General features: G+C 39.3%; 1 protein-coding gene across 3 annotated transcripts in view; it reads right to left on the bottom strand.

Annotated features, from left to right (window-relative positions):
• Positions 1-23117, bottom strand: part of HMG20A (high mobility group 20A) — a 34843-nt gene that overhangs the window by 5848 nt on the left and 5878 nt on the right. For all 3 annotated transcript variants that reach the window (XM_080551434.1, XM_080551435.1, XM_080551433.1), the window contains 8 exons: positions 12105-12197; positions 9934-10081; positions 8368-8583; positions 5806-5938; positions 5431-5462; positions 1914-1989; positions 852-1067; positions 72-215 (listed from right to left, as the gene is read on the bottom strand). In XM_080551434.1, coding sequence (XP_080407560.1) covers positions 79-215; positions 852-1067; positions 1914-1989; positions 5431-5462; positions 5806-5938; positions 8368-8583; positions 9934-10081; positions 12105-12193 — 1047 coding nt within the window. In that variant the 5' untranslated portion in view covers positions 12194-12197 and the 3' untranslated portion in view covers positions 72-78. The remainder of the gene's footprint in view (positions 1-71; positions 216-851; positions 1068-1913; positions 1990-5430; positions 5463-5805; positions 5939-8367; positions 8584-9933; positions 10082-12104; positions 12198-23117) is intronic.

Here is a 23117-nt window from a genome sequence, read left to right as displayed (position 1 = left end):
TCAATGTCAGAATAAGTGCCAGAGGTGCAGAGAAGATGCCAAGCAAAAGCAGGCTACGAGCAAGCACTTACCCAGTCACTAGCGTTCAAGTCGGTTCACCACATCTCGGACCGTGGCTATGAGGTTCTCATTCTCCTGTGGGTTAGCCATAATAATACCATGCAGCCTATTCATGTAGGAGTCGATAGTTTCCATCGTAGGTGTTTCTCCGCTACCTACAGTTAACAGTAAAATGAGCCACAGAATATATAGATGACTGTAACAATTCCAAAAAAAAATACGACTGTTAAGGGCGGCACACAGCAACAAGAAAACAGCAACAGGAACTTCTTTTGCCACACACCACCTCTTGTGACAGATTCAGTAATGTCCTAGCTCCACAAAGCGAGTAGCTCCAAGGAGAAAAAGGACTAATGAAACCTGGTTTCCTTTGATTTGCGTCTCAGAGTTGATCATAACAATCTCTTCCAGCTGGGCATTCAGAGTATCTAAACAGATTCCCTGGCATCTGACAAGACAGATGCAGCATCTCTCTCAATCAAGAAATTTGTGGGTCCTGTCCTTTCTATTTTGTAACATTTGCACAAATCTGTGAAAGAGCAAGGACTGAATGTCTCACTTTATTAGGAACAAAAAGATTAAGCATAGTAAGAATAAAATACCATGCTGAAATTAAGCACCAATATTAAACCTTCCCCTGTGTGCATTAGGATTCCAGAATTTAATATATCAAACGCTCAGAAATAGCCAATATCATAGACTTGAAACAGCTTGTTGTAAATTCACAGAAACTTCTAAGCAAAAGAAATTAAGTATAAGGTTGGACAGAAAGTCCTAAGAAAAAGTCTTACCTGGCAGTGGGACTCCAGCAAAGCTGGTTGTGAGTGCCTGCCGTAAGGTCTCAAGATGCTGTTGCAACACTGTATTGCGGCTACGCTCTTGTATCACATCCACCTCCAGTTTCTCCACTGCAGTACGCATACTCTCAACATGTTTCTGCAGAGCAGCATTCCTCTCCTCAAACTCCATGTTGGATTTACGCAGCTGTCGCAGCTCCGCTTCACGTGCTGTGAATATCAACCCATTCCCATGTAGTCAAGAAAGCTAAAAAAACATCTGCAATTGGTAGGTAATGAAGTAGAATGTTCTGGAGTGCTCAACTGATGATTAAAGACAGTGCAGTTTTAGGTTTAGGACAAATAAAACATATCACAAAGTGCTGACGGTGCCTACAGAAGTACTTAAATAGCACCCAATTTGTCTGTCTCTAGAAATTAAAAGACATTCAAAGCATCTGAGTGCAAGTGAATAGGCGAACTGATTAGAAATGAAGACTACAAGAATAATTTCAAATCCATTCAGCATAATATATCTTAGCAACAATACTAAGAGGCCTATGGACAAGATAGCAGTTACAAAAACACACTGCTATTGATCATCACGAAAAGTATGTGACTTTAAAGACTGTTCAGTCAAGAAAGTCTCCAGGAAATCTGGCAAAAATTCCTGCAACTTTCGTGACATGCAACTACCAAAATGAAATAGAGTAGCAGAAAATGTCAGTGGAATATTCCACATAACTAGGAGAACAAATTTAAATACTGCTAACTAGCCTGAATCATCATCATGCCGTGTCTCACGTGTCTTAATCATACAGAACAGCAGCTCCAGCTTGGAATAACATGTGGAGCTCAACCATCAGCACCATTCTCCAAAAAGGACGGTTTTGAAAGACAAAGCCATGTTGTACCCATTGTGTTTATACAGAGGTTAAGTAATATCAGAAACATTAACCACTTACATCCAAGTTATTACTTGAGCTGAGGTAAGACTGTAAGGACTCTTCACCTGGACAGCACCTAGCAAAAACTTTGGAAAAGTAAAAGAAGGGCCCCTGCAAACATTTAACTTACCTTTACTGTGATTCAGAAACTCTTCTGTGAATATTGGAATATCAAAAACAGATCTCTCTTTTGTGTCTGCTTCTTTCTACAAAGAAGAGAGTAATACATTTCTAAATACTGTTAGTTTTCAGGATTTTGTGAAACGTTTTTCATCAAGAAAAGAGAAAAAGAAGGGAGACCAAATACAGAGGCAGATAAAGAACTGAGTAGATGGAAAACACTTCCAGCTCCTATCAAGAAATGTCAAAGGGTAGATCAACTTTTTAACACACAGGCTTAACAAAACGACAAATATCATGGTCAAGAAATATCATATAATATACTAAAACATACTTTTTTGCTCTAATGACATTACACATCACAAAATTGCTCAGTTTTAAAACGTTTTCCTCTTTTTCCCATCAAACCAACAGACATTCTAAAATTAATGAATTAACGTCCACTAAGAAATACTGACTGTTTTAAAACTTAGTAAAAACACTTCTAAGACATCAGTTTTAGATTATTCATCGTTACTATTCCTACTCATGTGCAAAGATACAATGACTTGGCTCAGCACTGGCTCCTGGAGAACAGAAGGAGAAAGAGAGGGTAGTACAAAGCAGAGAGGGTATTCTGTCTACAGTCCTGCATGATACAGGCTCTTCAGGTAAAAAAATAAAGTAATTAAACTGTTCAGCTTCTGAAAGGCAATCAAGACATTCTACTGAACAGAAGAGCGAGAAAGAAAACCATCAGCGCTCTTCCGTTACAGAATATATTATATAGCACATAAAAGATCCTCTCGAGAGCTCTGAAGTGCTTAAGCCACTCTGAGGTTCACTCAATTAAAATAAAAGTTTTGATTACCTCATATTAAAATAGCACAATCTGTTCAGGCTGCATATCATTGTCACCCCTCAAATTAAAGAGAGAATCAAAACTGTTTCTGTCTTTTACCTGAAATAAGAGCATCAACCAGCAATGCCATTCTCATCTGCGCATTAGAACTGAGGTTGATCTTCAGAGGTTCCAGGACAAATCAGATGAAGCATTTAGAGACATCGTTAAGTACGGCAAAGAAAAAGCTGAGATTTGGGGGGTGTTAAACCCATCCCTCCTTCTGTGGTCAGGTGCAGTCCATGCACGGTACAGATATCCTAAATACACTACCATGCAATAAATGTTCTTAGAGTAACGTTTTCTTTTTGTATGCTAAGACTATGACAGCCATTTGACTATCTTAAAAGTCTGTAGATACAACCAGGCAACGCCTAATCACCCTGAAGTGCACCTATAAGCCTTTGAAATCTTACCAGTAAGATGTTGTCTGACTGCATGAAATTAGGCCTACGTACACCGAACCAAATAGCTTGAGAAAAGAAGGAATAGCGTTAACAGTGGAGAACAGTCACAATGGTTCAGTCACTGCTGATCACAATATTTCTATTACATATTGCTATATGCAATATTTATCAATCTAGGGTTTGGAGGAAGACGATGTTCTGCTTCATGCCAACAGATGAGCTCCCTGAGACAGCTTCTCCATCTTTTTTCATAGCTATATCTGCCTATTAAGTTTCCTCTTGCCTTTCCAAGCCTCACCCTTTTGTTGCTTTTATTGTAATTAATATTACTTATTTGAGTTGTTCATCGCAATTCTTTCTGGAGGTCACCTCTGTATTATTTACGAGTCCAACAGTGATTCACAGAAACCAGATCATGAACACCTGAGTGGAGCAAGGGGAGGAGGAAAGGTTTCCTTGACTTTTATTTCTTGAGAGAATAAAAGAAATTATTTCATCACATTGTATCTACTAATCAGAGACACAATGATAATAGCCAATGCAGATAAGCAAGCATTAAGACAAGATGCTTTAGTCTTGCTTCCAGTAATGACTTGAGTGCATACTTCTAAAAGCAATCTAAACTTTTTCCTTGTTCCTTGCCTGTGGAAGACTGTAATACTTAACCTTGCAGAAAAGATGGGAAAGCATATCAGGTGATAAGCATGTGGAACTGTATCAAAGGTGAAAAAAGCTAAGCAGTCAAAGAAGCAGGCTTTCGTAAGAGAACACCTGCCTTACGTGTTCCTAGCTCAACTATCTAGTAACTACCTGATAAAGCGTAAGAGCTCCACAGGTTATTTAGGGTCTCCTTTTTAACTTCATTTATCAAGTGTAAAATTTCAAGCCACGATAGCTTGAATTTAGGAAGATGATAGGTAAGACTCCATGATTTTGTAGTTTGTCACCTGTATAATTTAAAGCTTACATAGCATAACATGAACCTAGAGCTTGAAGCTTTCAGCAATCTGTCTTTGTACAATTCAAGATGAACTTTGATTCAAGCACTATACAATCAGAAAACCTGAGGATCCTGCACTTCTAGGTATTAAACGAACTGCAAGTGCTGCCTTTATGGGTTAATAAAAGGCACAGGAAAAACATGCTACCAAGGCATTTTCCTGAAAGTGAAATTTATTTTCCTGGAATTAGACAAGACCTCTCAGCAATGTGCACCCATGTCATTATCTTAAACGCATTAAAGAGCAACTTGATTGCTTTCCCAAGGCAAAAAAACTCAAAAAGGACAGATCTTTCAGAACAGCCTGTTGCTTACAAGTGAAGAGGCTGTGTATAAACAGGATTTTTCATTGGCATCATTTGTAATTTATTGATAACCATGGAAGAATTTGAGGCCCCAGGTAATAGAACTAGAGAGAAAGTTTAAGCACTTCAGGTGGAAAAATACAATAGTCAGGCAGGATGCACAAGGTTTGTGATAGTTTTCATCAACTAAAACATAGACACCTTTTCTCTGGACATTTGTTACTCTTCCAGTATTTACATATGCAAAGTGGAAAGAAAGTTTAAGCCAGAGATGCCCCAATGATTTGGCTACTTTATCTATTTATCAGTCTATATCTATATCTATAGTCTTTATCTATTTATCAGTCTACAACTTCCTCGCGAGGGGGAGTGGAGAGGCAGGTGACCTATTCTCCGTTATCACCAGTGACAGAACCCACGGGAACGGTGTTAAGCTGAGGCAGGGGAAGTTTAGGCTAGACATCAGGAAGAGGTTCTTCACCGAGAGGGTGGTTGCACACTGGAACAGGCTCCCCAGGGAAGTAGTCACTGCACCAAGCCTGTCTGAATTTAAGAAGAGATTGGACTGTGCACTTAGTCACATGGTCTAAACTTTTGGGCAGACCTGTGCGGTGCCAGGAGTTGGACTTGATGATCCTTATGGGTCCCTTCCAACTCGAGATATTCTATGATTCTATTTTCTCCTCAAGGAAGCCACATCATTCTCATTGTTGCAGAAAATCAGTACCTCAAAACAACCACCTATAGGTGTTAACTTGGAAGCTTTATCTAGGTCTCAAGCTATTTTTAAGTTTTACCTCAGAGTTTAATATCAAACAAATTAAAAATGTAGGGATAGTTAGAGCCTTCTCTGCTTTGAAAAATACTGTAGTAAAAATTTTGTAAGTTTAGCCTGTAACACACCAGACACTAATGTACAGGATAAGGAGGTTTACCTCATGATCATGGACTGGCTGTCTTGCTCCATCTGAAAAAGAAAAAACAGGAAATTCCCAAGAATACACAAGATTTGAGAAAACAAGATCCAAAAAATCAAAGCAGTTACAGAACAAACAGTTATAGACAGGAAACTTGTGCACCTTTCCTAAGGAGTCACATAGAACTTGTGTCTAATTTGGACACTTTTAATACATGTCCTCCAATACAATCTAGGTACAGTTAAATCCACATAAATCTTATCACTTTAGATACAGCTGCATAATAAATGCATTAACTTTTTAAACAAAGGCTTTTAAAGTGAGTGTCTGATTACATGTCTAGCTGGAAATCTTCTCTTCTAGCTAGGAAGACATTAATGTCTTGTTCAATACCTTGTCGGTGTGATTTGCCTTTTTGTCTGTCCTGTGCTTTTCTGCTAAAGACTTTGTAGGCTTCAGTCTTCTGATACTGCTCCAGTTCCCGCATATAACGCTCCTTATCTCTATCTGCTTCATCAAGGTATCGCTGAAACAAAAAAGTCCAAGAGTTTCACGGAGTTCCCTTCCCTTCCAGAGGAAGGGAAGAAAAACTCATCAGATGAAGTGCTGATCCATTTCACCTATGCAAACAGGAAAGGAGCGAGGAAACGATGAGAATGTGTGTGAAATGCAAAGAGCTAAAATTTCTGGATAAAATTACTGTACTCTGGTGGTTTTTTGTTTTGTTTTGTTTTTTTAAATCCAGATCACTATTCTATTAACTTTTTTGTTAAACCCAGAGACAATCTTCTATTAGGCTACTCAATTCAACTGAATTACAGACCTCAATATTATAGACTAAATGCTTAAGAATCGCCTTTCTGTGGCCAGGACTAAATGCTACCAAACAAGAACGTCTTATTAACAGATCATGATTTAAGGTTCAGATGTGTAACACTGATGTTCCAGTACACTTTTTTTCTTTTTTTTCTTTTTTTTTTTTTTCACTCCCCCCAGACAAAAAGCACTACCTTCCTACAACCTCACACTTCAACCCTCATCTGAGTGGAGAACAAAACATTATGGCTATCAGCAAAGTACCGCTTAAATACCAAAAGAACCTGGAAGATCTATCAATTTAAGCTACCTGCATTCATGTTAAAAGATTATTTCTTTTCTAGCCTGCAGATATTAAATATCTGCACAACAGAAGGAGCTTAACTGAAGAATTATTTAGGGTACTTTAATGAAAGGAATACCATTTAAGGAGTGGTCACAATGCTTATTACTGTGATCTTTCCAAGAAAAAGCTGTTTCCCAGTTCCACCCTCCATACCCACAGGAGTTTAAAATTCAGTGGAATTATTCAATCAGAGTCAAACTCAGTCATCTAGTATGATTTGTATTTTCATGAAATCATCATATAGTTAATGATTACATATCCCATGCATTTGGAATATCATTTTGACCCTGCTCAGGTCACTGTTGATGTCCTGGATAGGGGTGTAAATTTGCTGATGCTGGGCTACCATCGCTTTTGGACTCTGCATTCTTCCATATGACATTAATTCCTCTCTTCCATCTCCAGCAATGTGCTACTGAAAGAGCACAGTAAGCAAGTTAACAAGTTTTCCCTCTCGCTTATCTTTTGAATGGATTGTTTTGGGTCAGTAAGTTCTGCTGTAATACCTGTAAATAGGTATCATAGGTTTTCTAGTGCAGATCTACACACTTCATTACATATTTCCTCAGAAAAGGCGATAAAAAGAGAACTGATTATTAGGGTGCTTGCTTTACAACTATAATGTAATGGGTGGGGTGTTTTTGTTTGTTTGTTTTTTGTTTTAAAGAGTGTCACTATTTGGTTAGTTCAGTCCTATCATCTTATCCTTATGCTAGACAAACACAAAGGCAAGTAGCAAGACTACAGGGATGGAACACAAAAAAGCGAGACCTTCTCTTCAATTTTCACATATCAGACAGCTAGTTTGCTAACCACTGGCAACCAGCCACAGAAAAATGTCACGCAGGCTTCTCATGTGGATTATGGGACACTAACCTGTACAGCAGTGGTATACTATGAACTCTGCTGCTCTCTTTAGGAGAATGACTTCCTAGTTATTAGCTAACCAAAAACAAGCTCACTCAGCTTCAACAGGAATTTGGGGTTGATCCATATCTCCAACTGGAAACAATGTGTACATGGTAAAATACTCATTAGCAGAAATAGGGTGCACTCTAGAATCAGTTATATGACCAGACCCAACATTAGGTTTGTCTTCGTTCACATATCAAATGGTGCAGAAGACCACCATATTTTGACTGAAAGGTAGAAAAAAAGTTTTTTCCTGAGGTAATGCATATAGAAGCTAGAACATGCAACTCCCACCATTATTTTTTCTAAGACTACCAGCACTTTAAATCATAGCTAAAATAAATATACTTTTAGACTCTTTCAGTTACCTGTCCTTTCAGGTCTCTTTGGCTGACTCTAAGACATCGGATGTTCATCTACATTGACAAGTTTAAGATTAGCAGAACTGTGAGATCCTTCTAGCAGCTCTGAAAATCTTGCCAAATTCTCCTCAGCCACAGCGAATAAATGCCTGCCCCAGCTTTTTGATGGCTTTTGGCCTTGGAAGCTGGTAGGCCTCAGCTGTACCTGAGTTAGCTACAACAGAAGTTCATTGGGATGGATTACATAAGCCATGGAATGTCTCAGAGCACTCACCACTGTACTGGATATATTCTTCTACTGTCTCAAGGACACAGCTCTCCTCAAATCACCAAACCTGCATGAGACACTATGGCCCTACCAGGGTTCATTATTTGAACTCTGGAGGGCACTTGTCCCTTATTTTGAAGCAAATTCCTAAACACAACTTTAATCAAAAGCCAATGACTTCCTCACTAAACAGCAATATTCCCATTTAACAATAAGCATATTCCAACAAGGAAAAGGGAGTTTAATGGTACCCGTTTCTCCTCAGGAGGCAGTTTACTCCATTCATTGCCCAGCATCCTGGTGATCTCTGGGAAAGGGACTTCAGGCCTCTTCGCTCGAAGCTGCTCCCTACGCTCATTCATGAATCTCACATACCCTGTGAGGGGGGATTTGGGGGCATTGCTGTCCCTAAGAGGTTTCTTCCTCTTTCTCCCTTTGGCCCAGCCTCCTCGTTTAGTTCTTTGCTGCTGCAAAATGAAAACGGAAGAAAATTCAGATTGAAGGTAAAAAATTACCACCACTGGAAGGAATAAATATTCATTTCTCAAACATTTTCATCAGGACTATATTGCTGTAACGCATCCTTGCCATGGACGTCCTTTAGTAAGCTTCAAACCTTACCTTAGAGCAATTCTGATTTTCTTGTAAGCAAATCCCGACAAGAAGCCTCATTGTAAAAAGCTGTTTGCAGTATCACTCCCGGTCCAGTGGGGCAATACAGTAAACATCTGCATCAACTTCGGACTGTAAAGTCATGAGGAGCGATAGCTCACACAACTATCACCCTAACTAGAACAAGTGCAAGTAATTTATTTTTTATTCTAGCTCACAGCTCCCTCCCCCCCGCTTTCCTAATGCATTTACTTCAATATCATACTTGGAGAGTTCGCAAATGAGCTAGCAATTTTTAACTACCTAGCTATTTTGCACCTTCCAGATCCTTTGCCTTTGTGCATTGCATGACCAAAACGTGGGTGACAGAATAGCAGATATGCTTTTGTATTCTAGCTTATTCTATAGGCTTTCTTTTCCACAAATTGTCTCCAATAAAGAGATGAACAAACTTCAAAGGGAACATTGTAAGATTTGCCTGTGGCACAGAGCTCAAAAGAATCACGTAACTATCACTCATCCTCCTGGTTTCACGTTACTACACTAATCTCTCGACAACACTATTTTCTTATAGTGTGTACACACAACTATTCTGGTATTTCTAATCTCTCCCCAAATCAACATGTTCCTGAAATCACGTTAGTTTTAGTTCCCTTTCTAGAATTTTACTGCTTCCTTAAACAAGGACCTCAGAGCTGAAGACAAACTACAAGAAGGAAAATCAAATGCATCTATCAAAATACCTAAACCACTTTAACGTCAAGCTTCAGGTCCTTCATGATTTAGTCACCAAAAATCAGTGTGGGATAGTACACAAGCTGCAGCCTAAAGAGTAAGCATAACACTTTCAAAGACATCAGCTACTCCCAGAACAGTGCAGTGGTCTTGCTTTCCCACCTCACAAGAGAGAAAATAAATTGTGGCCATGGAACACTCAGTCCTCCAGAAAAGTAGAGGCAGTACCAGTCTGGGGACCCTGCTAGCTAAGCTGGAGACACGAGACCATCTCTGCACAGCATGACTGCTAGCTTGCCATGGCAAACAGTTGTGCAACACTGGAAAAATAACTAGGGAGAATCAAAAGATGAAAAATGGCATGTGGATGAAAAGTTGTGATCTTATCCAAAACAATCTGGGTAGTTAAACTGTAATGACCAAACTCCATGCTTTTGCTTCATTGACAAATCACCATTATTTTAGCTCACCTCCTCCTCAGGCTTCTGCTCAGTGTTTTCAGCAGTATTAGAAGACTCATTTTGCAGCTGCTGAACCTGTGACAAATCCTCCACCAAATCTGGGTTATTCACAGACTGTGAAGCTCCACCAGTGAATGAACTCTCAGAATGAGCTACTCTGAAAAAGCACATAATAGCAGAAGAAAAAATTAATCATCATATTGCTAAATCACTTCCTCCTTAAACTTCCAAAACATGAAAAAACATTGCAAATATATTCAGTTCTGACACTATCAAGAAAAAAAAAAGATTTCGAAAAAGTCACTTCAGAAGAACTGGCTGTTCCATCCAAGCAACTGTTATAGCTACCACAGTTACTATGAAAGCCAGCTTGATTTTTACTGTTACTTAGTCTCATTTTTAGTGAAGCTTTTGATTATACAAACTGTCAATCAAATCTGTTTGAAACAGAAATCAGAAAGCATGAATCTACTCCTTAAAAAAAAGTAAAATATCTTTGAAATAAACCATTTCAACTTCAACAATATATACACCTTTCTCATTGCATTTAGTGTATTTTCCCCACAAACACACTTTAGAGATTAAATCTCATTCAATATAATCTCCTGTTGATACATGTAGATATTGAAAGCACAAACATGCCTAGATCCCAAGAGGTTCCTGAACGGCCACTGTTAATTCTGCTGCAAGAACTGTATCAGTTGACCATACTCTAAGAAAGGACAATGTTGCCTGGAGGCCAGAAAAACAAAAACAGTGACAAATAAAAAGTAGGTTATGAAGGCAGGTACATAAAGATGAGCATATATTTTGGGGGCATCAACCCCAGAGTTATTCTTACCACTGTGCTCAGTGAGCAAATTCATGTAAGACTCTGGGACTCCTCTCAGATTCTAATTCTTTATTAAGCCAGGCTTGGAGGTTACTTGACCTTGCCTTGTTACATTCCTGAAAATTACTGTAACAGTAGCATATGCATCAAGTCTACTTTGTCCATTTATTCAGCTCTACAGCTGCTCACATACATGCCAACATTAAATATTAAAAAAAAAAAAAAGTGTTCCTGCAATAAAATGTAGAATACAGCTCTTGAAAATTGAGATATTTAATACAAATTATTAGCTGATTGCCTACAGGAAAATTCACCTTTAACTAAAGAACACTGTATTTTCATTACTATTATCAGCAATCAGGGTATAATTACCAGTAAAGAAACAAGGGCTAGAGAGATCCATGCCTGGCTTTCAGATATCACATTGGTTTTTTTTTTTCCCTTCTTGCCTCTCGAATTGTTAGTAATAAGAACTAATACACACTCCTCTAATAACATTCAGTAGGTGTCAAAGAGAAAATGGAACAATGGAGTTCCTCGGAATCGCTGTTATGATTTGAAGAACATTTCAGCTTTCCTGTCACTCCTTAGCAGGGAAGCTTTTCCAACCACATGTATAAGGAACTTCAATGGGTGTGTAGCCAGTTGCAATGGAACATGAAAGCTCATTCAACACACTAATACCTCTTAAACACAAACCTACTTTGAACATGTAACTTCATTTGGCACCAGCAGGTCTGAAGTCCCAAATAAATAAAACCAAATTTGAAGCAAGTCTCTCCATATCTATTTTTACAGGGCTTTACCTGTCTGCAAAGTCTGAATTTCATTGTCTGGTGCTTTACAAAACAGAAGCTTCACATATCAACACAGAACAAGAATCCCATGTATTCCTGGAGGACTACTACTTTTGTCATTGTGATTTTAAGAGGCTGTTGTTTCAGTCTGTAAAAGCGGAGTTAGTCTGACAAAAAGCAAAGACATCACTTTCTCAGTGAGTGCCAGAGATCAGTGATGAATAACTGATGAATATCATTACGAGAAATCACAGCCCTTCCCCACCCTCCAACAGGCCTCAAATCTCTCAAAAAATAAAATCCTAGGGAAGCAAACTTTTCAAGATAAAAGGGATGTTAAAGAAAATGTTGTGATTGTTTCCATCAGTTCAGAAGAGTTCTGGTTTCTACTACACATGGAGACATGTGATGGTCTATCAAGCCCAAAGGAGTGTTGCAGGATTTATCTTTGTTGGGTTTTGTTTAAATGACTTGGGATACCCTCTTCCCACTGAAACAGCTTCCCTGGCAAATCTAGAGACAGCTGAATGTTAAAAAAAGGAGTCACTTACCCAGTCACAGTAATATCACTACCTTCCTTAGATCCATCTTCATCTGCAAAAAGTGGAGGAAGGGTGGAGCCAGCCACCAAGTTCTCCATGCCTCTGGTTAAAAAAAAAAAGAAAGTTAAGTTCTCATTGTTTCCCTTCAGCAGTGCTTCTGCTTAAATGTCACAACGTACCACAGACTTCTCTACCCCCTAGAAAAATTGACCAGCCATAACTAGTTGACCAGATCCTGCCAGCAGCCATGCTTAAGGACAGAAGAAAGATCGTAAACGATGATCAGAACTTGCCTGTTACTGAGCCCTGTGCCAACGTCACACTGTCACTAGAAATCCCACTGTGGTACTGTATTACCCCTTAAGGTAAATTTTCATTCGTCATACTCAGCACACAAGTACATAGATCCCACTCTTCCGATCCACCTTCTAGTTGAACCTAAGACTGTGTATCCTTACTACACAATTCTTCTTCTCCTATATTTGGTAAAATTGGCCAAAGTACTCAAAAGGCTTTTCTCAGGAACAAAGAGCATAATCATACATCGGCCCTTCCTCCAAAGGGCCAAGGACATCTCAGCTTTGTGTAATGCTAAGCAGCGCCAGTTCTGGGGTTACAGCACCATGGGCATGGCCTCGCTGTGTGGATGCCCGAACCTGAGCAAAGCCTACACTGTACTCCTACGTCCCACAAGAGATGTGGTACCCAGGTGCTTAGTTGTCTGCTGGGGGAATTCTAGGATCAAGACATACCTTTTAAGCTCACCTCATCCCAGATGAGGGTTTGGAAATAAAGATAACTCAAAATGCGACGATACACACAGTTTGTTATCAGGGAAGTGGAGTGTAATACTGGCCTTGAGTGCCAACAAAGCAACGAGTCTCCAGCAAAATCAGACTATTTAAATCGCTGAGAGAACAATTTCCTTCATCAATAACAAATCTCCATTTTTTTTTCTAAGACTGTGAGCTCTGCTCTATTCATTTCCTGCCTCAGTGAAAACAGGCTGCTGCCTTTAGCAGCAGCTCTACACCTTCATAAGCTACTACAGATATTAGCTGACAAACAAATCTCTGGTAAACCTCCAATTTGCTCAGTTAAGCAAATGCTCAGATAATGCTCACAGCAGGAGATCAATCGAAGGTCTCTGTGAAACACGGATTGTGTCTAATTACCACCAGAACACACATTTCAGTTTCCAAACAAGACCACCCGTCCTGTACATGAAGGACCAAAGTGCAAGAAAGCACCATAGATAACAGAACCAAGCTCTCACGATGGGCAGCGGCTTTGCAAGTTCAGATGGGACACTAGAAAAAAAAAAATCACCATGAGAGCAGCCCAGCACCTGAGCAGGTTACCAGAGGGGTGGTAGCAGAGCAGTGTATCCCTGCAGTTTAGATGCTGTTACACAAAGCTGCAGCTCACTTGAACTAGCGTTGGAAATAGCCCTGCCTGAGTGGGAGGCTGAACTCGGATGACCTCCAGATGTCCCCACTACGATACATCTGCAGTTTTCTGAACTGGAACTCCACATTACACTTCCTTGCAAACACTAGCATCTCTGACATAAAAAACAGGAAAACTGACTGAAAGCTCTCAAATACAAAGCTTTTAGGAAAGGGGGGCTAGGTGCACTGGTTGAGGACAATTTTCTTTATTAAAGAAGGATAAGCAAACCATACTTCACATGTAGAGAAGAATCTAACTGAGGGTTGGGGCTTTAGGTATTACAAGAAAAAAAATAATAATTCAAATGATTTGAAGAATGAACTCTTCTGATGCCCCAAAAGCAGTTTAGGCACAGCTACTAAATACACAATGTAAATCACTTCATGCAGTTATCAAGAGAGCAATCAACTTTTGCTTTATGTTACACAATCTCTTCCAGTTTTGGCAGCCAAAAGTTCTAAATTAATCTTTTACCAAAAAAAAAAAAAAAGGAAGCTTAAGCAATAGGACTAAAGCCTTGGTAACGTGTTTTAAAATGTTTATGAAAAGCTTTACGCATGTCTGAAAAAAAGCTTTCTTTGTTGTTCAGGCACCTCCAGCAGCCCTCTCAGCGGCCAAGGACAGACCTCTTCTCAACCTCACTAAATCAATCCGGTGGCACTCAGCACTCCCACATTGCCTTAAAGAGCAGAGACGCCCTGATTCTGAGCACACCGTTCCTTACCAAGCGCTCCTGTCCCTGATGCCCACTGTGACCTTCCCATCAGGTCCCCACATCTGTGCACATCTGGACCTAGTCAGCAGCAATCTCAGCTTGCTTTCTAACTGCGGGGAGGCACCCGGACATCAACCTTAACAACATATAAACAGAACACAAACACAGGAAGCTGGGAGAACACACGCTTCATTCTTTAATTTCTTTATTTATTATTTAACCCATATGCTTTAGCTACGAACTCTTAAAGTTAATTCTGAGCCAAGTCCTAAAGAAATCAATAACAGCAGTGAATTTATAATGGCTTCTGATCTGTTCCAGGAAGCAGCAAAACAAGACAGCTCCCCAAAAGCTGACTGAGAACTGATGGCAGCCTACACAAGTCTCTCAGTCATTTCTTGTACTTGCAGTATTCCAGGCCTTTGCTCCAAAGGCACTATCAGCTAGTTTCAATGCTACTGTAGAGCTGAATGTTCATTTCAGGGATGTAACAAAATGGGCAAAACAACAGCCTGAGGAAAAGAAACTAATTCCTATTTCTTCAACTTGAGCTTCTGCAGAATTCACAGGACTTGAAAAGGACAGCTGCAAAGTCCAAACTAGAATTGTTCTGAATGCAGACATAAAACTGTGAAACTGATATAAATTCCAAATCCCTGCAAGCATTCCGATTCAGCGCGAGCAAGCACCATCTCCAAACAAAACCGGTCGATTCAAACCAGAGCAGCTCTGAGCTTACTGCATTGCTACACTACTACTTGTGATGGCTCAAGGAAGCAACCAGCTAAGTAGGACTACAAGAAGTCGGATTAATTTACAATTGTCTTGGATAAAGTGCTTGCAGAACAGTGATTTATTCTGGGATAGATCAACCTGGAAGGGTCTGGCATGTACTCAACTGTATTTCTTTACAACTTATGTAGGGTGGGACACCCAAACCAAGACTGCAATGCTCCATCTTACCACCACCTGGAGTTTCTACAGCAGTTGTGCTCCCATTTTAAACATGGAATTTTTCAGCCAGCAACAATGTTCCTGGAATGCCAGCAGCAAGCACAAACCTCCTGCTGTACTACGGCTAACAGTCAGCAATACATTTCCCTGACTTTGCCTGAGGTCCAAACACTCCAGGCTCTCCTTTGCACTGACTTTCCTCCAAATGCAGGCTCCATAGAAACATAAGATTTAGGGGGTTTTCTCTTCTATTTCCTACACCCAGCATAACAGTGATCAACTGCAGAACAGTAACAATAACCTCACTTGGAGGCTGGAAGAGCTTTTTGTATGCTTGGTTTGGGGTGCATTACCAACCCATATTTTAAAAGGATAAAACACAAAAGCAAAGAAATCGAGTACAAACTGAAGCTCCACATTGTGTGTGCAAAATCCCAGATGGAACACCAAGAAAAATCCTAGTCGGGACCATTCCATGCTCCCAATGTTCAAACATTGCTAAGATTTCCAAAGATCTGTCAGCCACTTATCCTAACATCAGACCCCTATGAGCCTAAAAAAGGTTGTATATTATCCTAATCCACCAAAGCCAGCTTGGTTTTACCTTTTTCCTACCCCTTCCTTCTCTTATCTCTCAGGAGAAACAAAGGGTTGTGGTCCAGAAAAACTACACAACAGCACTCTAACTTCCAATTTAAGTTTCCTGCCTGGATGGCCACTTCACTTCATACTCAATACTACAGTGTACAAACACGGTTTGACAAGCATTACTAGAGAAATGAAAAAAACTTGCACAGCATAAAGACTGAAGTGCTCCTATACACAGCAGGGCATCAAATAGCTGAAAAACCAGAAGTTTTGTTGATCTTTTTTCACGTTAACTTTTATAGGCCATGTCATGTAATAGCAATGTTCTTCTAATAGAAAAAGATGAAGTGGCTGTCAGTTATATTTTGAGTAGACAAAGCTACCATACAATCTAATCTCTAGTAACATCCGTGTAACAGGAAGGAAAAGTTAGAAGAAGGTAATTGTTAAATCACCTGTCAGAACAAATCTCTAACATGGGCTAGACAAAATGACTGACACGTCTGCAACATCATTACTATGGTTGCAGTGTTAACAGTGCTGTTACAGGGCAGCACACCTACACATGCAGGTTCTAGATTCTGCATCACCCCAGACAAACTTTTTTTAAGCCTTCTACACGTGCAACAAAGGGTAACATTTGCAAGAGAGAACTTTCCCTTCAGAGAATCAGGCCATTCCACTCAAGCAGCAGACCATCTTGATGCAGCACACTTGCATTTTTATTTTTCAAAGGAGATCAGAGTCAGAGCAGAACACACGTTCACAGCCAGACTGTTACAGCTACGTGAACTACAAACAGCCCTTCTTCTCGAACACTGGGTGCTGCTGGCTCTTGGCACAGCCCAAATGAAGAAACAGCCTGTTCCAGACCCAAAACAAAGCAATTACTGTACACTCTCCAAAATAGTCATTGCTTCACAAAGTGTAACTTGCTTTGCTGGTGTCAAGCGATGCACAACATATGTGAAGTGAGGCTGGACTCTACAGTGCCTGCACACGTCTGGCCACGCAGTCACTGTCAGATGCAGACTGATTTCCTATCCAGCCCAAGGCCACATGGGAGGGGTCCTGGGATTGCCCTGAACACTTGAAAAAAATGGTCAAAATAATCCCAAACAATGTTGCCTTTACAATGACTACAGCATATCAGATTCTTAAGCAAAAGAATCGGGAATTACTAAATTAGTCACCCAATTAAAAGGTAAGGTTATAAAAACACATTTATTACAGTTAAGCATATTCAAATATGAAGTCAGCATCACAAGCCCAATGCTCAGCCTGTATAAAGCATTGCCCGAGTTCTGATTACCTCATTGACAGCTCTGTTTTAGAAACATGGCTGCTGAGGAGGCTTTTCCTCCCATACTTCCTGTTCCTAACCTCTCGTGTCTTTCTTTGCCAGAACAAGTAGCTCCAAAATTTACCTTTCAGAGGACAGCAGATAAGTATCTTCTGCTACATCACAGAGGAACCACAGTACTCCTTAGCTAAGCATCAGAATACAAGCACTTCATAATGTAAATAATTTAAACCCAGAAAATTTTTTGAGAGATAAATTGATAGGATCATCACTTTGTCTGTCCACGTGTAGTCAGAATATGAGAAATAAAATGAAAGCAAGTACATCTTCAATTAAAACCACAATGATTTTGGATCTGTCAGAGAAAGTTCACATTCTCTCCTGACAGCAGCATTTTCTTCCATCAAATTGGAGCAGAAGCATATTATCCAACATCCTTAACTGCAAGAGACAGATTTGACTTTTTTCCCCCTATAGGCAACTCATTAGAAAAAGGTCTTTGACTTCAGGAAAATCACACGTCAAACCCAACATGACGAAGGTTTCTCTGTCAGACCAGAAAGTATATACACAAGAGAACAGCCAATTGCTTTTATTTTTACTTCTTGCCAGTAAAAATAAAAACCACCAAAGACCAAAATAAAGACTCGCAGGAAAAGATTTCAGACCTCCATTTCATTTCCAAGCAGTTTAAGGAAAGGAAGGGAAGATGTAGAGCTTAGTTTTATGCTTAGTTTACTCGGCTCTTTGTGGCAAGCATTAACAAAGCTATTAATACTAAAGCTTTAGTATCAGCTGCCAAACATCTGCAAAATTTTCTTTTTAAAAAGCACGGGTGTTCAGTTCTATATTCTACCTTTATTTACAAATCGCATTATGATAGGGCATATTTAAGTCATCTCATATACACCACATTCTGTTTTCTGGAATTTATATTCACAGACAAGAGATGTATGCCCAACTCCACAGACAAAAGCAAATACAGATCCAGGCTGAATTGTCTCCCCTGAAACACACAAAAGAAATTCTGCATTGGCAATACACAAGCTTTTTAGATCACCTGAGGGAAAATAACTCCATATGGAGAAGACTGTACAAGTAGTCGTTCTACCCACCCCTACACAGCTAAATGAGTAACTGCAGACTAGGTTACCAGTGGAGAGGCTTTGCCATCCAGCCCTTCAATGGAGGCATTAAGCGTCTGAAGATGAGGGTAGCTCATGTTTCTGCATTAAGTTTCTTAGTGACAGTGTTAGCTGCCATTTAAAGTAATGCCACTGTACATACACATCTGCAGAACTAATTTAATCCTCATGCTATAGATCAAGAAAAATCCCAATCAGATCACAAAAAATAAGTATTGGAATAAAACTTGAGATTTCTTTCATTTAGTTCATCGCTCTACCTCAGGCAAGTCCAGTACCTCACTACCAGGGATGACTGAGGTTGGTCCGTAAAAACCTCTGAGTTCCCCCAGCTACTGGAGGCAATCCACCTCTTCGCCTGTTCCTTGGAAATCTCTGGGATCTGAGGATCACTTTCCACTGGACATCAAGTTTTCCAATAGCTACTTTTGCATTAACAAGGCAAAACAGATAGCCCATTAACAAAATAACACAACAATGTAATGGACACAAACCATGCCTTGAGCACAGACATTTCTCTGAAACCACGGTGATTATAAAATCATCCAAGACTTGACCAGATATTGTTAGCTTTCCCGTTCAGCAAGTGAACAGTTACTTTTCTTCAAAATTAAAGTTGAATTCCATTTATGTCAGTAAGACTCAATTATTTCACTGTTTGGAGAATGCAAACATGAAAGTGCCGTGAGCAAAGCAGTTTATTAAAAAATGTAAATGAACAGACTCCAAAGGTTTTCATGGTGTTTGCTCAGCTCTAACCTTTACCAGCATCACACAAGTGAAGAAACAATATAACTTCATGCTGGAATACCATTATGATTTAAAATACCAAACCCTTATGAACTGGAAATAACTGAATGTCAGAGAATCCTGATTGTGACTGACCAGTGAAGTGATAAGTTAGATACTCAAAAATAAAATAATTCAAGAGTGGAAACACCTGCTGCGATTGAAAAGTTGTTTTAAAGCCGTTTTACCATTTCTGCCCTCTCTCAGCCTTACTACAAAAGTTGTCAGGCATGTACAGCATATACTCCTAGCTCACTTAAATTCTGAGAGTAGAAACTAGCTGCTGCCACAGAGGAATACGGATTGGAATTTCCCATGCACATACCCAACAAAACAAATCATTACTGACCATTTTACACAATATGGGGTTGAATACTTTGGATGTGAGAATATACTGAATAAGGGATTGAGTATACACTTAAAAGAATGACTCACCACAGGCTTCGTGACCCAACACAAAGGCATCTACTCTGACCTCAAGAGCAACAACGACAGCATGGAACTGGATATTTTAAATGCACTGATACGGGTACAGGGACAAAGGTTAGAGGAAATGAAGTGTGGGAAGACTAAGTGATTCTCACACAAAACAGACAACTGATTCTGCTTGTTTTCAGACAGGACTCATCTTTAGAGAAAAATGACATATCAGCTTCCTTTTGCTCTCATTTTTGTTATGCTTGTTATTGCGTTCCATTATTCCAACATAAAAGGAATGAGTCTGAGCAAACAAAAACCTGTAATATTTAAAATAAATCAAATTTTAAATAGCGTTACTTGTGCAAAGCAGATATATTTTCACACTCTTATCTGCTATTTCTTTCCCTTTAAAAGATTAACCACATGGATACTAGCAAATCCTAATAGCAAGAGTAATGAATATCTGGGATAGACTGATTGGGGAGCTTGCAGTTTCTAACCTGTTCTTAAAGCTCTCCAGTAATGGACAAACACGCATCAGAAATGGAAGTTTGGGTATAAACTGCATTAAACACACCAAAATCTCTTCAGCCAAGGCTCTTCTAACAGATCCTTCAATTTGGGATGGTTTCCCACACATCATATCATTGGCATCATAGGATTCGAATTGCACAGATCTCAGACTAAGATGGAAAAAGGAATAAGGACAACAAGCACAGTACAGATGAGATTCAAGCAGCTATCAAGAAAACGGTAGACAACACTTACAGAACCTTGTCTGGGTTCAGGAGAGCAGAAGGATACTTCAACTTGCAATACTTCATCGGATCCCCAAGATATTTCCCATAGCAGCCTGGACAAATTGCTCTGACAACAGTTGCTAACAGCTCCTACCCGCTGTCTTATTGATGCTGCAATCTTTTCTTTGTGCCCATCATTTTCTATCATATGCAAGAAGACAAAACAGGCCAGGGGAAAGTAGTGACTAAGAACAGGGCATCACCACCCAGAGCCTGAAGCCAAAGAACAAACAAGAACCTGGGACAGATGTAAGACCTGTAAGTTTAAACTGCTCTTTCAACTTTCCTCTTCCACTGCTACTTCTCAGGTGCTAGAAACAAGGAACTGCAGGCAGGAAACATGCACAAGCTCTGAAAAAGTAGAGTTGATCTACATACACAATAGATCTAGTCCTAAAAGAGAACACAGATCTTTTCAAATAGGCTGAAGACTGAGCAGACAAGAGGGTGGAGCTCTCATGTATCACAGCCAAAGTCTCAAGCACTCACACTTGAAAAGATTTCTCATACATGTTTAGTTATAAATGTTCTGAAAGATATTTGGCATTCAACTTCGAATATTTACTGTATTTAACAAACAGCAAAGATTTATACTGCTTTTACATTTCCTTTTGATGACTTCATTTCTATATATGTTTAAGTAAATATGGTTCCTCTGAGTTAAAACAAATGCTATCCCAATATCCCTATATATGGCTAAAGAGGAATAGCTGGTTTAGAGGTCATATAGGAAATCTGTAAGAGCTAAGAACACAACCAAATTTCAAAAGCAGCCTTTAAGATGCTACTAACCTTAACCCTTTTATTGTTGACATCTCAAAAGCTGCTTAGTATATCACTTCATCTTGCTTATGCCACCTAACCATTAGTCCTAACTCAGTTTCAGACAGAGGTAGCTGTGATGGTGTGACTGGAAGACACATTATGCAATTCTTATCGCAAGGAGAAATGAGAACTGAAGCCTACTGAAAAGATCTGTGACAAAAGGTCAATAACACTCTGGCTTATACAACATTACATGGTGGGAAAATTGAAAAATATTTGTATTTTCACAAGGGATATAACATATGATGTCACCTCAGTATAACCTAATAAACAGAAGTTCTTTGCCTTGATCAGAAACTGAGACAAGGCAAACTGGTGAAAAACAAGAGATTGGGCAATACTCTGTCTTTTTGGATTTGTGGAACCTAAATATTTTCCAACACAAGTGCAGGCACAGTACGACAACTTCAGGAAACTTATTTCTCTTGGTTACCTTTTGCAGCCTGGTAGAAGTACGTACAGAAATTACCTGAAAATCCATTATCACATTTAATCCTAAACATTAGCTCAGAGGCTTTTCAGTTAGAGAGCTGCCTTTCTAGTCACCAGCACTCTCCTTTTCATTTAAAAAAAGCTACTCTCAAAAAGCTTTCACAGCTGTATTTTGCTCCTCCCTACACCTCCCAAACAAAAGAGAGAAAAAAAGCATGACATTGCATTTTAAACTTTACTTTTTAAATGCAGAAAACATTAAATTTCTATGAAAACTAACAATTACATTTAAGCTTAGACTTCCTGAGATTAAACATTTGTTGCTGTAATGGAAATTTGGCTTCCCTGGTCTCTAACAGTTCCCCAGAGCAGCTAATTCCCACCCTGAAACTGCTTGCTGACCTCTAGAAAGGGTCGTCTATGTATAGCTGGAGAAGAAATATGCTTACAGCATTCCAGTGCTCCATGGTAAGCTTGCTAAGAAGAATCGTGCAGGTTTAGTCCACAACTATACCAAGTAATCAAATTAGGAAAGGCTTTCCAAAATGTCTGCCTGTAAAAATTGTGGGTTTTTTTTTTGATAATCAGTGTTTCATTTACAGCTAACAGTTAATTAGCAAGAAGCAGAAGCTTTCATCTACTATCCACTGACATTTTCTTCTGCTCAAGTATCCCTGTTTCAATCACCATCAACTTGTTTTTGGTTCCATTTAAAATGCTTCTCAGTAACAGTTAATAACTTCACCTGATAATCACATCTTTTATAAATAAAAGTATACCCCTAATCATAGAAAAAAATTCTAAAGACTCCAACCAGTTTTGCCAAGTAAGATCCCCCCAGCAAAGCATTAATGTGCCAGGCATATGTCTACAATCACCAAATCACAAAATCCTAGGGGTTGGAAGCAACCTCTGAGATCATTGAGTCCAACCCCCCTACCTCATCCTCATTGCTTTTTTTGTTTGGAAGGCTACAAAAAGTTGGAGAAATAAGCTCTTTGTTCTCTGATAGCAATAGTGATGAATGTAAAACAGCATGTAAAAGCAGTTGAAAAAATATCTTACAGTGGCCACAAGAATAAAGAGTATCAGGCAACACCTCCCCCAGTCCTGACAAAGCTTGAAGGACAGAAGAATAAAAAAATAATTCTTCTATTAACAGACTAGAGACAGAAAGCTTGCAAGTATGGAAATTTTTCATTTGATTCATCTATTAACAAGAAAAATCCACAGAGAGCACCTTAATAAGGATTCTAGGATCTTCTCTCCAATTACTGAAGGTAGAGCTGGACTTCCAACATTACACTGCCCCTCCAAAGACTGCCTCTTGCTCTGTATTAAGCTCAGATTTATTCTCAGCTCTGAGTACAAGCAGTACTTATCCTAATTTAAACCATTTCAACAAATTGTGAAAAAACAATGGCGAACTGCCATTTCATAAAGGACTTACATGTCAGCCTCACTACACAGAATCCAACTTTCAGAGATTTCGAGTAGGTTTAAGTCAGGAGCAGTTTTAAGTATATTTTTTTTTCCTTCAACTGAAAAACTCAGGGCTGCTGTGCTTGCCACTCCACTAATTAGTCCCCTGTTCAATAT

The sequence above is a fragment of the Anser brachyrhynchus genome, assembly GCF_964034855.1.
Source record: "Anser brachyrhynchus genome assembly, chromosome: 11".
In the NCBI taxonomy this organism is placed as follows: domain Eukaryota; kingdom Metazoa; phylum Chordata; class Aves; order Anseriformes; family Anatidae; genus Anser; species Anser brachyrhynchus.
This window is presented reverse-complemented; position numbering and strand designations above follow the sequence as displayed.